Genomic DNA, 12,325 nt, shown 5'->3' with positions numbered 1-12,325 from the left:
ATCTGATTAACCTGTGCTTTTACCAATTATCCTGTAAAATATACAGGAAGTTAAATAAGGAGTTATAAATCACAGCTTAAAAAAGCTCAGCAACCGTATATAAGATTACTCCAAATGACATTCTATATAATGAGGCACGTCAGAATAGACAGTTTGCCAACTAAAATACACACTATTTTGACAAGATTTTCAGATAACATGCCCTTAAATGCTCTTAGATATAGCTTATAGTCTAAAGAAAAAAAGGGAAAAAAACTAGAAAGAATGCAAGGAAAAATGCTACAAAATTTGCATGTGGTTATAAAGCAATCTAGAGTCCTAGAATTTCAATGAATTTATGCCATTTTAAAAGCTTCTCAAATTTAATAGGTTCTTTCCGTAATAAGAGCTGGTTTAGATTTGGCCCAGCTACTGTGTACTTCAAGTTGCAGATGTAAGCACGTTTGAATGACAATGAACCATACAACGTTACTATGTTACATGTGGTAAAACTAACATACCTCTAGATGATGCTGTGTTTTCATCAAAATAAGAGTATTTTCACTCCTTAATTGATGGTTTTCTTCCTGAAGTTTAATTATATTGTTTTTGGCTATTGCTAACTGAAAAGAAAAGAAGAAAAGGAAAAGTAGTATGACTGCTTTTGTGTGTAGAATAAAGAAAAAAATGTTCTGATGAATGCAAGACCAAGACAATCTCTGCTCTATTCTCACAGTCTACCAAACAGAGGATTAACTGTTTTTAAAGAAAACAAAGTTCCTGGGTTTAGTGTCACTTCCATTACACAACAGCATGCATATTCCAAGATTCTTCACTATTTCATGTCTGGTAAAGAATATGCTTTCTTTTCATTGCTTCATTATGACTTAAAGACCTTCAGTTCCCTTTCCTCATCCTATATTTTTTCTTTCAATTTGGACATCTTATTATATCATACTGAGCAATTTACAAAAGAAAGTGTCTCCCAAATGAAAAGAAAACGTATTAACAAAAAAGGAAACATTATAACTGGGTCCTACAGTATATGCCTTAATGTCAGAATTATAAACCAGCTGATCAAAACAGGTAGACAGTTGAGCTAAAGGCTTGTAAAGGAACCAGAATAATCTAAGAATTAACGTTCATAAAAAATGGTTTCCCTCTATCTGGATATATCAATATTCACAGTGAGCTCTAGCTATCTCTTCAACAACTGAATGTAGACAATTCAATTTTCCAATTCATTAACTATTTCTCAAGCAGCTTGGATTAAAATAAATTGTGGTCTCTCTTATAAAGCTAAAAATATTGGAATCTAGTCAAGCATCACAGATAACTGGAAATACAGGATATAAATACAAAACCAGAGCTATACAGGGCTAAAAACTGCTACAAGCATACGGTAAGTAAGCAAGAAACAATCCTTTGGCTAAAGCTGAGAACAGTAACAGAAATCGCTTAGTGAACTACTTTCCATCTCTTTGTAGCAACTGGTGTCATCTATTATGGACTAGTCATCTGCACAAAATCAGACTGACAGCTGGCATCAAGAACAATTTCTCTTCTGGTTTTGTCCAAAATGGGAAATGGTGATGTTCTACAGTATTAATTTACTGATGCTGCAGGCTACCCAGGCAAGCTGACTTCAAATTCCTGCAGCTACTGCACCTTTTCTTCAAGTCAAAATACAGCTACTGGAACATATTATACAGAATGTATGTAGACTAAATAATCTAAGTTTATTTAGAAAAACAGTCTTTGAGAGTAAATAATTTCTGTTATACGTTACTAAAAGAAAATAATACCTCTTCGATCAGTTTAGTGTTTGATTTCTCTAATGAATCAACTCTTGCATGTAGACTGCTAACTGTGCTACTGAAAAAGAAAATGAAAAAATGTTATTCAAAATTACATCAAAATTCATTCAAACAAGCTCAAAAGCTTTAACGTGAGGTACAGCGATTAACTCCCAGGGTTATCTCTATCTCTTGCAAAAACCAGCATACAGGAATAAACTCAATACATGCAGGCTCACCTGAATAAATGCAATTGTTCTTAATTGTGACAGTTCCTTTCTCCTTACCTTTTACTTTGCTCATATTTGACACACTCAGTTCTGTCCTGTTGAAGGTTTCTGCTCACTGACTGACACAACTTCAAATCACAATATCTTTACCCCAACAGTAGCCACATAGTAACTAATGATCGGGATTAACAGCATTAGAAGTTAAAAAATATGATTATATTTCAGAAAGGGATCAAGATCAGCTATACTACAGATTCTACAAAAGTTCTTTGTGGGTTTGATGTTTGGTTTTGGTAGGCTTTTTCTTTTTTAGCTCCTCACAATGTTAAATTTTGTACAATACTCCTCAGAGAATTACAATCACTGTTGCTATATTTGTACAACAATAAATAAAGTGGTGGACTAGGTTTGCTCCATCCAGCAAAGGCTGCTTTCCTGAAAACTGTTTCTACAGGAACCACAACCTACAGCATGTAAGTAGTTGCCAGCAAGCAACAAACTTACTCAGTTTTGGTCCCAGGCATTAAAGCTACAAACTAAAATATTATGAAAGGCAAAAAACCAAAACCATGTGGATTCACTCAGAACACTCCATAACACTTTTTGAGAACTATTAAACAGAATGCAGTTAAAATCCAGATCAAGCTTTTCATTCCTGTGAAGTTATAAACTGTGAGGGCCTTGATCAGTTTTGGCCTTCTGTTTTTCATTTCTTTGAGGAACAAAGGTTCTGACTGTCAAAAACAAAAGCATGAAAACAGAGAGACTTCCTGAGTCTCTCCAGAAGTGCGTATCCTTTCAAACTTCACTACATCCTCAGTCTAAACATGAAGAATCTGCACCCCTTTCTCTCACAAAGCTGTGTTAGAAAAGGAATCTGAGGTGTTTTACCTGTAAGCTTGGCCTGACATGCATACTTCAAAGTAATACTTACTTCAGTTGCCTGTTTAGTTCTTCAACATAATTCTTTTGGTCCAAAATGGCAGCAATCTGTACATTTCTAAAGCAAGCACATAATAAAATCTGCTTCAACAAAATGATGTAGCGAACTATGTACTGAAAATATACATATCATTAATATGCAAATGTCCATCTTAATTGTGCTTCTTAAAAAGAAAGGAAGCAACTTCACTCACAACCATTAAGTCAGGAACTTACATGTTGTGACATCAGTGAGAGACAAAAAATCCCAAATGCTTTAACTGCAAACAGTTTCTCTACATGAAACATAACATACACATAGTTGCAAAAGAAAAAGGATGTTTACTCTGCCATAACTCTTGATTCTTCGAAACACTGACTAAATCCCAAGCTGAGCACTTAAAGGTTAGCAGGTTCCTTTTCATTGCCACCTTGCAATCCTCCAATACTGTCCATCAGGTAAAGTAAGTAAGTAACGTCGCTGAAGCTTGCTTCACAGTGCAAATATTCTTCCAGCTAACTAGTAATACAGAACAAGGTAGCACACCATTTTTCTCAAGGCATGAGATCAGAAGACTTCACTTTTAGGGAGTCTGACTTATTTCTATAATGTGCAGGGCACCAGTCAAGAAATCATTTGTTAACATGCAAAGTCTGAGGTATTTTGTGAGGACATACCTTTCCTTACCCCCAATGTCATCATCACTCTTTAAATACACAGAGAAATCGATCACCCCAACCTAGGGGAAAGCAAATGTACAGTTTCATATCATATAAGTAACTGCTGTTGATATTCACAGTCTTGTATCTAAGTAGTTACATCAACTTTTTTAAGATTGGTCCAGTTTCAGCCAGAAGCTCAAAAAAAATGAACTGTAACATTTTAAACAAGTTTGTTGTTAGGGTTTTATTTTTGGTTTTGTTTTTTTGAAGGGTAGTCTCACATATTTGTTAAGAATTATGTTACATTTGAACAAAATTAACCATTTGCCATGTATCAAATCCCAAAGAAAAGACAACTTCAGGGGACTGAGCTTAGCCAAGAACTTACAGGAAGACTTTGTTTGGGGAATCACCAGATACTACTCAACCCTATCACTGATTGAGCAGAGTTGTGGTAATTTGTCTGTAATGTTTCATATGATTTGCTATCACAACACATCTCCCAAACTCATGTTTCCCCCATGTTTATTTTTTCAGTATTCCTTGCCAAATAATACCTCTCCACACTTGCTGATTCCCAGGTGTGTCAACTCAACCACATTCATTTTTTTAAACCTTTCTAAATCTGAATCTAATTAATTCATTTTCTATTCAATTGTAATTTAATCATATATACTACAAATAACATTACCAGGAGTTCTGCTTCCAACTCTATTTACAAACTTAACGAAAGTATTTAACCACATTTGCTTTACCAATACCCTTCCTTTTCGGCCTCTAGTGATTTTTTCACAAAGTATTTCAATTTATCTGATCTACTGCTTCCTTCTTGAGATCCCTTTAGCTTTTGAATACCAGTAACTTGCTAAGTCCAATGTTTCCGTGGTTTACACAATGCTCTCCTGTCAGTTTCCTATGATGGTCTACTTGTTCTCCACAAGGTTTTTAAAAAACATAATTTTGCTTATTAAAGCAAAATACTATGTCTATAAAAAAGTAAAATGTTATCTCTATAAAGGTCACTTTGTTTTAATTCTCCGTGTGTACATATACACATTATACCACTGAATAGCATTCTTCTAACATACCAAAACTATGCTCCTAGATGCAGCTTCCATCATCCTTCAGATGTTTCTCTTTTCTGCTCAATACAACTTGCTTCCTCTGGCTTCTCTGAGAAGGTGCGTTATTTATACTACTCTTCACAGGGAGAATTACTCTAAAACCTCATCGGAACAGCCACTACTACCTTCTAAAATCACATTTTATCTCCCCTCATACAGCAAAGCCACCAAGTGACCTAGGTAACAAAGGTGTCGCTAGAAACAGATTTTTGTGATTTGTAATACACATAAGTAATTCTCAACACTAAGAAAAGCAAATTATTAAGTTTTCTGTAACTACACACCTCTCAATGTTACACCTTCCAGTATGCAAGATCAGTGCCTAAAGCATTAGACAATAACTAGAATGAACAACCAAAGACAACTTATCCCTATGATTAAACAGCACACCCACCCCATTAGCTGTAACTTTTCTGTTCCACAGAAATTGCTTTTTCATCAAATATATGCTGCAACACAATAATACTCAAACTATTATGATTTTTTCCACAAAGCAGCTGGAAAAAAGCCCAATCGGGACTGAACACAGCCTACATTTGCTTATAAATACTTGTGCAGCTGACTTTATTTAAAAAGAATCTGCAAACATTTTATTGGAAAAGATCAGAGTTCAAAGTCAAAGCACTTTGCAAAGGAGGAAGAATTCCAAGTCTTGTTTTGCAGACTGAAAGCAGTCACCCTCTTATGAGGTCTTTTATTACACTATGCAAAGCAAGTTCTTGTTTCAGGTCCTTGAAACATTCCTATATGTTCCAAAACAACAATAAATGGACTGACTGGGATAAACTGGTCATGGAATTATACTTCTCCTGCAGAGGAAGGATACAATTAAAATGGAAAGAACTCTGTATTGCTACTATGCATGCATTTGACGACAAAGCATAAGATGTTACCCTTGCACTCTTGACAATTATCAACTTCTAAAGGTCTGACCCAACTGATAGTAACGCAACCAGCCCCCCACTGATCAAGGAGCGGCATCACGCCCTAAGCAGTTTCTAGTACTAAAGATTTTTAACAAGTCACAACTCCATACTAATAAAACTCACTGTACGTAAAAATCTTATAGACTGCATGTACATTACTTTACCTGTATGGACTTACTTGTGAATCTAGGTCTTCTCCCTTCACACAAAGGTTAGCATCTATCACATTTAACCCAACCAATAGCCCAACAATAACTGCTCCTTCTTCCTCCATCATTAGTGCATGATACTCGTAAAATTCACTGTTAAAGAAAATTGCATCTTATTGGTATATACAGTATATTCACATCCAATAAATTAATAACATGACACCTAAATCTGAATTGTTTCTCTCATTTTAGCCTTACTCCAACATCCTTAAAGATGAACTGGGTCTGCCCATACTTCTACCTCCTAAATATTTAAAAACTGAAAGGGCATGGTTTGTCTCAGAGGCTGTTAAAATCAAAGATACTACATTTGGCTCCAGATATCTGAGCCACAAGCTGCTGAAGGTCTGGGGAATTTGGGGGGCAAGACCTATTTTGCCTTTAGAAAAAAAAAAGAAAAAAAAAAAAAAAAAGCTCTTCCCTATATACTTGTTATTAGCCACTTTTGAATAGAATACTACAACAGATGAATGCTTGGCCACACTGAGTCAGACAATTATTATGTTGTTAAGAAACACTAGAGAACACAAAGGAAAAATGGTAAAAAAGTTACCGTGTGTGAGAAAAAGTCTGGACTTTAATGAACACATTTTGAAATTAAAGAAGCCAAGTAAGAGATTAAATGGGCAAGAGAAGGGAAACGGAAAGGGCTAAAATGCTGACAAGGATTTTAAAAGAAAAACGCTTCACTAAACAGAATATCAACATTTATGTCCTCCTCCTTGCATTTTTTAAATAAAGTTTAAGACTCTATGAAACAAATTGTGCTTTCAATGGAAAAGCCCATAGCTGCTGAACACCAATGTCATCCTGACATACCAGCATTATCCAGGCATGCAAGAAAAGTCTTAAAAATATGTATAGGTTATAAAACTAAAATTAAGACTACAAGGGTTTTTTCCCTTTGTGCTTCAACTACCCCACCACAAGGAAGTTACACTAGGAGAGAGCAATGCCAGTTTTAGAACTGTGAAAGGAAGGTTTAAAGCAATAGTCCTCCATGCGATGGCAGCTCAGTAGGAAACCATGCATATGGTAGGGGTGAATTCATTCTCCTCTCCAGAGGTTTCTAATCCATATTCTGCATGGTGGAAGAATGCAGCGGGAGCCCTTCCCCATTGCCCTCACTCATGAAAGAACAGTCTCTCCCACGTGATGGGAAGGAAGCATCTCTTTGCCCCTCAGCTGGTCTTCAATCTTGATGAGACAGCAAGGTTTGGTCCCTCTACCCTGAGGACTGGGCGAAATCAGCCCACAGCCCAGAAGCTACACTTTGCTACACTAAGGATACATTAAAAAGCATCAAATAGAAAATAATAGGGGTTTTTTTCCAGGAGACTAAACCTGTAAAAATAAACAAAATCTGCTTAATTGTTTACCTAAGAAGATCTCTCTGAATGATCAAACAGCGAAGATAGTCGGCCATTTTCTTCTGCATTAGTGCTAACCGTAACCAGGCCCGGGCACGGCCCAGCGGTGTTCTGGAAAAAAGGGCATGGAGACAAACAGTCCCAAATCAACAATATATCAATTAATTCACTGTCTTAAACATCTTACCAGACTATTGGTAGAACAACTGGTATTTCTGACAGGGTATTCTAAACTATTAGTCAAGCAATGCAGTCTGGGAAGCCGTAATGTCTAGGCTTTGACTCCAAGCTTTGGGTTAATATCAGAAAAATTTTCCTCAACTCAGCTGGGCTTGGGAGCAGACCCTGGAAAGAACAGGAACAGAGAAAGGACAAGAACCTGACAGTAAAATTAACTGTTTTGCTCAGAGAGTGAAAACACGCAACTTTCCACACACTGTTATATTTCAATGTGCTTTGTTCTCACACAGCGCAAGGCTAGCAGCATGGAAAGAATTTTTGAGTGGTGCTGTTTTCCTGTAAGCACCTTCCTCATAACCTGACAGTGCCTGTAAAGATAATCAAGAAAGTCCCGTTTCTAGCTGCAGTAAAATGTCTGCAACCATTCAGACTCCTTTCTGCAAGTTCCTTATAAAGTCTTCAGAGGAATTGTGAAAAAAATAACCAAATGTCCATTACAACTCATCACACAAGCTTGCCTTTCCAATCCTGTTTTCTGGGTCCACACAACACATAGTGAATTCTAGCTTTAACTGATACCTGTTTACAAATTCAGTGGTATCTTAGAAGGACAAGTCAAGATGAAAATGGATGTAACTGGCAAATATTAATACCCAACAAATTAAACGTGGACCTTTAGACTGCCTGCAATGTCAGGATAGGAAGAGCGCAACACGCTTGTCAAAAGGTATTATGTCATCTGACCCGATACATTTATATACCTACGTGCTTCAGATATAAAGGTCTAAAGCTATAAATTATAACCCTTATGCTCTCATATACCAATCACAATGTACCAAACTCTTTTGGAATTTAATGTACAGACAATTACATAGCTAAATACAAAAGCAGAATGCAGAGGAATGGGAGGAGATTGTAGTTCACAGCATAAATCTACTTTTGAGACAGACCCTACACACAAGAATCTGAAAAGCTGCCTAATACTTTTCAGTATGTTACCCTTTGTTTTTATACAGCCTTTGCTGACCAGACTCAAAAGTTTGCTGCAGTTCTAGACTGCAGACTGATACAAAACGCTTTTCTTTTTGCACTGCTTTTGTCCACCACTCCGAAAGCTTTTCTCCCAGGAACATCAGAAAAGAACATAAAAATACTACATTTTTAGCTGTTTTGTGCAAAATACGAAAAGCCAGCAAGATTCACCTGTGCTCTCCCCAGTATCATGTGCTAGATGTTCAAAGACTTGATTAATGCCAAATGAAATCATGAGACAGCTGTAAATTCTCAATCAGGTCCTTTATTTTCTTGCTGTATTTTACCAATACTACTTACTTAAGGCCAGGCAAATCTCTGACACTTGCTGCTATTTCCTCAGCTTCTGGATATAATTTCTCCACAAGTTCCAGAGGACCCCAGATGGTTTTATTGTAACTTAGAAAGGATTTTCTTACTAGGAAAACAAAAATTAAATACCTGAATTAACTTCAATTACTGGAGCAGCTTCCTTCAAAATAGCTGGTGTGATGAAAGCATTAACCGCTGAGTCTAGACTTAGAGATTGATAACTGTGACACTGGCCAGTTCACCAGATCCAAAGCCATCTTCCAAATCACTTTACTGTGAACATAAAACTGCTGTACTAGAACAAAATAGTATAAAAACGAAAGCTAGCTAAAAATATAAGCTACATACATGCATGCAGTTGTGATAATCCCTGGATGACTAACAACAAATGATATAGAAAAGAAAAAGCTGGTAAATGTGGGAACATATGTTGTGACGTATTAATAATGACACTATTAATTATAAAAAGGTGAGTATATTTTCTTCACTTCTTAAAGCAAGGTAACACACTTTGATTTTATCTTGTTCAAGAAAGGAAGGAAGAAAGATGGCATGTCTGGGATGAGAAATATGCAGCCAGAGCAATTACCACACCTTTAAGGCCATGCTTCAGGCAGTGCTCCATGACAACAAAGAACTGCTGCAAAGGTGGGTAGTCAGAATCCAGAGTGCGGCCAAAGCTCAAAGCTGATTCTATGAGTCCTTTGATACTCAGTTTAGCCATGTTGAGTAAATTTGCTCTTTCTACAGCTGTAGGGTCCTTTACAGCTAAGACAATAAAGAAAACAAAAACAGTTACGGTTCAAGTTTTAGAAGAGACCCAAAATAATAAAATGCTTCATGACCACCTTGGTCAAAGAACAACTTACCTTATTCTAGGTAAACTCAAGGGAGTAATTTAGTAAGCACTATAAACCACCATGTTACAGAAAAGCACCCACTCCAACAAACACCCTTACAGACCCTACATTGTTCTAATAGATGAATGAAAAAACGAGGCAGACAATGTCAGCTCTCAGGTACTGTGTTGTCTCAGTACATTTCTGCAGCAGTCAGTAACTGCAAATTAACAGAGGCATCAATGCTGCACTCAAAAACTCTGCTGCATAACAGCACCCAGTGCCCTTATCATATCGAATTCCTATTAATATAAGTATCTATTTGGGGTATTATAGTCTACCTACAAAAAAAGACATCATACTTATATATAATCACTTTCTGCTCTAGTCTTAATTTCATAGCAACATAAACACATGTTTTCCTTCTTATGCTGTACAAGGCCTTAGCCTGTAAACCAGGAGCAGTTTCAGGGAAATAGTACATACTGAAATTTCAGTTTTGACTATAGCTACAAAGTATTTTCTACACAAGAAAACTTAAGAACTAAAGGTTTTGCTTTACCTTAAAAACGTTTTTGGTAAACTGCACAAAACACATGCTACAAAAACACATTTGGGGATTAAATGTAGACAGTAAAAAAAAATGCACAGCTTTAGAAAATCATCTTAATTGACAGCATGGACAAGGTTCCTCTTAGAGCTCCTGCTACTGAAACCAGCGTTCAGGAGATTCTTAGTCGATCTTCATTTGTAATGAAGCAGTTCAAACACTCAGGCCACCCTCTATTTTGTCAGCCTGAAACAGAGACAAAACAACCCTCTGCTTATTCACCATGATCTAAGTAGCTTAGAAAGAAGCAAAAAAAGGATGATGATTTACTGTCTTCTGCTACTTGTAATTAAGTCTAACAAATGAGGTAAAAAAAACCAAAAAATATTATCTGCATCCTTCATTTGTTAAGACATTGAGACACAGATGTCAAATACCTCTACAGATCTGTGTCTGAGAAAAAATGTGAGCCTCTTCCTCTGCAAATTTGAGTATTTGTATGTTCAAGTATTGACCCTATCTCTTCGCACATCAGAAAGCGTGAAGAACTGTATACATTAAAGCCAAAGCAAAAAGAATCACCGTAACAGATGGGTACTTTCTTGGTTTCTCAAACAGCAATGAAATGACTTGTCTCATTTCTCGCATACCGCAACTTCAGGTATCTAGATATTAGAAACTTTGAAAATTACTTTCTAATTTTTTGTATTCTGAACTGCCTGTCAAATATCAAATTACCCTACTACTACCATACAACATAACCTCAGTTTTCCAGAAAAAAAAAAGAGATTATGTACCCAAGATAACCTTAAAAACTACTTTTATAGTCTCTCAATTTACCAGTACTTCAACAGAGAACACTTGAAAATGTCAGAAGACACAGCAGACAATTAGCGACAGCACTCTGGCAAAAATTTATCCAGTTAATGGTCACAGCTCACTGGTTTGTCTCTTGACTTCCCGCCCGCTCAGCCGCCAGGGACTGAACCAGCCCTACCGAAAGCAGCACCAGCCTGGCTGGAACAGATGGGGGCTTGCAACAACGGGAGCGTTTCTGTGGGTGAAGCTCATGTCAGGCTTTCTGCTTTTTTATTAAGGTTTGCTATTGGCTTTACTAAATATGAATATTATTGTAGGAAAAGCCTGGTTCGATTCAGACATCAGGTGGGCAGCTCTCCCTTGCCACGTACTCAGTCTGTTTCCCCAAAGGCACCTGACACATTCCTTTTTCAGGTGACCTCATTCTGATTTTTGGAGATGATCCGTCCCACAGACAGACCTGCATGTCTACTGTCCTTTTAATTGTCAGCCCTCTTGCCTCATCTTTCTGAGGGAGAAACACATTTTAGGTCCATTTTAAAGTGTGATTTACCTGCCGATTTCTTCACCTGCTTCTTAAAAAAATAATCAAGATTTAGAATTTCACAGAACATGTTTTCTAGTCTGTACGTCTGTGGAGCAAAACGAGCTACGAAGGGCTTCCGAATGGCTGCGCTCACCCTGCAGCAGCAGCCCAGACAGGCACTATTTGCAAGTGGCATTGATGTCGCCGGCCTCACCGGGGCAAGGCTTGGCCCAAGAGACCTCCCAGCCAGTTTGGATAAGTAATCCCTTACTGCAAACAGTATTTGTGAAGAAAAAAAAAAAAAAAAAAAAAAGAAAAAAAAATAAACCCAAGCGTGCAGTTGCTACGACTACAGGCTGGACAAGGTGTCCCTACGCCACCTGACAGCCAGCAGAAAAAGCGACCTCGGCACCGAACGCCCGGCCCCCCCGACCCACACCTGGGCAGCCGGGCGCCGCCCGCACCGCACAGCCACCGGCGGGGGCGGGCGGACAGCCGCCAGCACCCGGGCCCAGCCCCCGCTGACACACCGCGGGGCCCCCGGCTCTGGGCCGCCCCCGCCACCACCCCCCGAGGCCGCGGGCCGCCCCCAGCCCCGCTCCCGCCGCAGCGGACATTTTCTGCCAGTGCGGGCGCCGCGCTGGCAGCCGGCACCACCGGCGGCTGAGGGGCGCCCGCCGCAGGGCCCCTGCTTCCCCGCCGCCGGCCCCGGCGCCCCCCACCCAGCGCAGCCCCCGTCCCCGGGCACCGCAGCCGCCGCTCACCCATGGCTGGAGAGGAGGAGCCGCCGCCTCAGCCGCTCCCTGCGGGCCCGCGGCCCCTCCCGCCCCGCCGCTGCGTGGGCCCGGC

At 38.8% G+C, this 12,325-nt stretch overlaps 1 protein-coding gene across 2 annotated transcripts in view; it reads right to left on the bottom strand.

The window, feature by feature from the left end:
• Positions 1-12,325, bottom strand: part of RUFY2 (RUN and FYVE domain containing 2) — a 28,467-nt gene extending 16,142 nt beyond the window's left edge. The window contains exons 1-9 of one of the 2 annotated variants that reach the window (XM_040605333.1): positions 12,241-12,325; positions 9,337-9,510; positions 8,731-8,848; positions 7,228-7,329; positions 5,818-5,941; positions 3,605-3,666; positions 2,940-3,005; positions 1,785-1,854; positions 501-602 (exon numbers count right to left, since the gene is read on the bottom strand). In XM_040605333.1, the coding sequence (XP_040461267.1) occupies positions 501-602; positions 1,785-1,854; positions 2,940-3,005; positions 3,605-3,666; positions 5,818-5,941; positions 7,228-7,329; positions 8,731-8,848; positions 9,337-9,510; positions 12,241-12,244 (822 nt within the window). In that variant the 5' untranslated portion in view covers positions 12,245-12,325. The remainder of the gene's footprint in view (positions 1-500; positions 603-1,784; positions 1,855-2,939; positions 3,006-3,604; positions 3,667-5,817; positions 5,942-7,227; positions 7,330-8,730; positions 8,849-9,336; positions 9,511-12,240) is intronic. The other variant, XM_040605334.1, reaches the window with a different exon arrangement.

The sequence above is a fragment of the Falco naumanni genome, chromosome 9, assembly GCF_017639655.2.
Source record: "Falco naumanni isolate bFalNau1 chromosome 9, bFalNau1.pat, whole genome shotgun sequence".
Taxonomy (NCBI): Eukaryota; Metazoa; Chordata; class Aves; order Falconiformes; family Falconidae; genus Falco; species Falco naumanni.
Note: the sequence above shows the minus strand (reverse complement) of the source record. Positions and strands in the feature narration are given on the sequence as shown.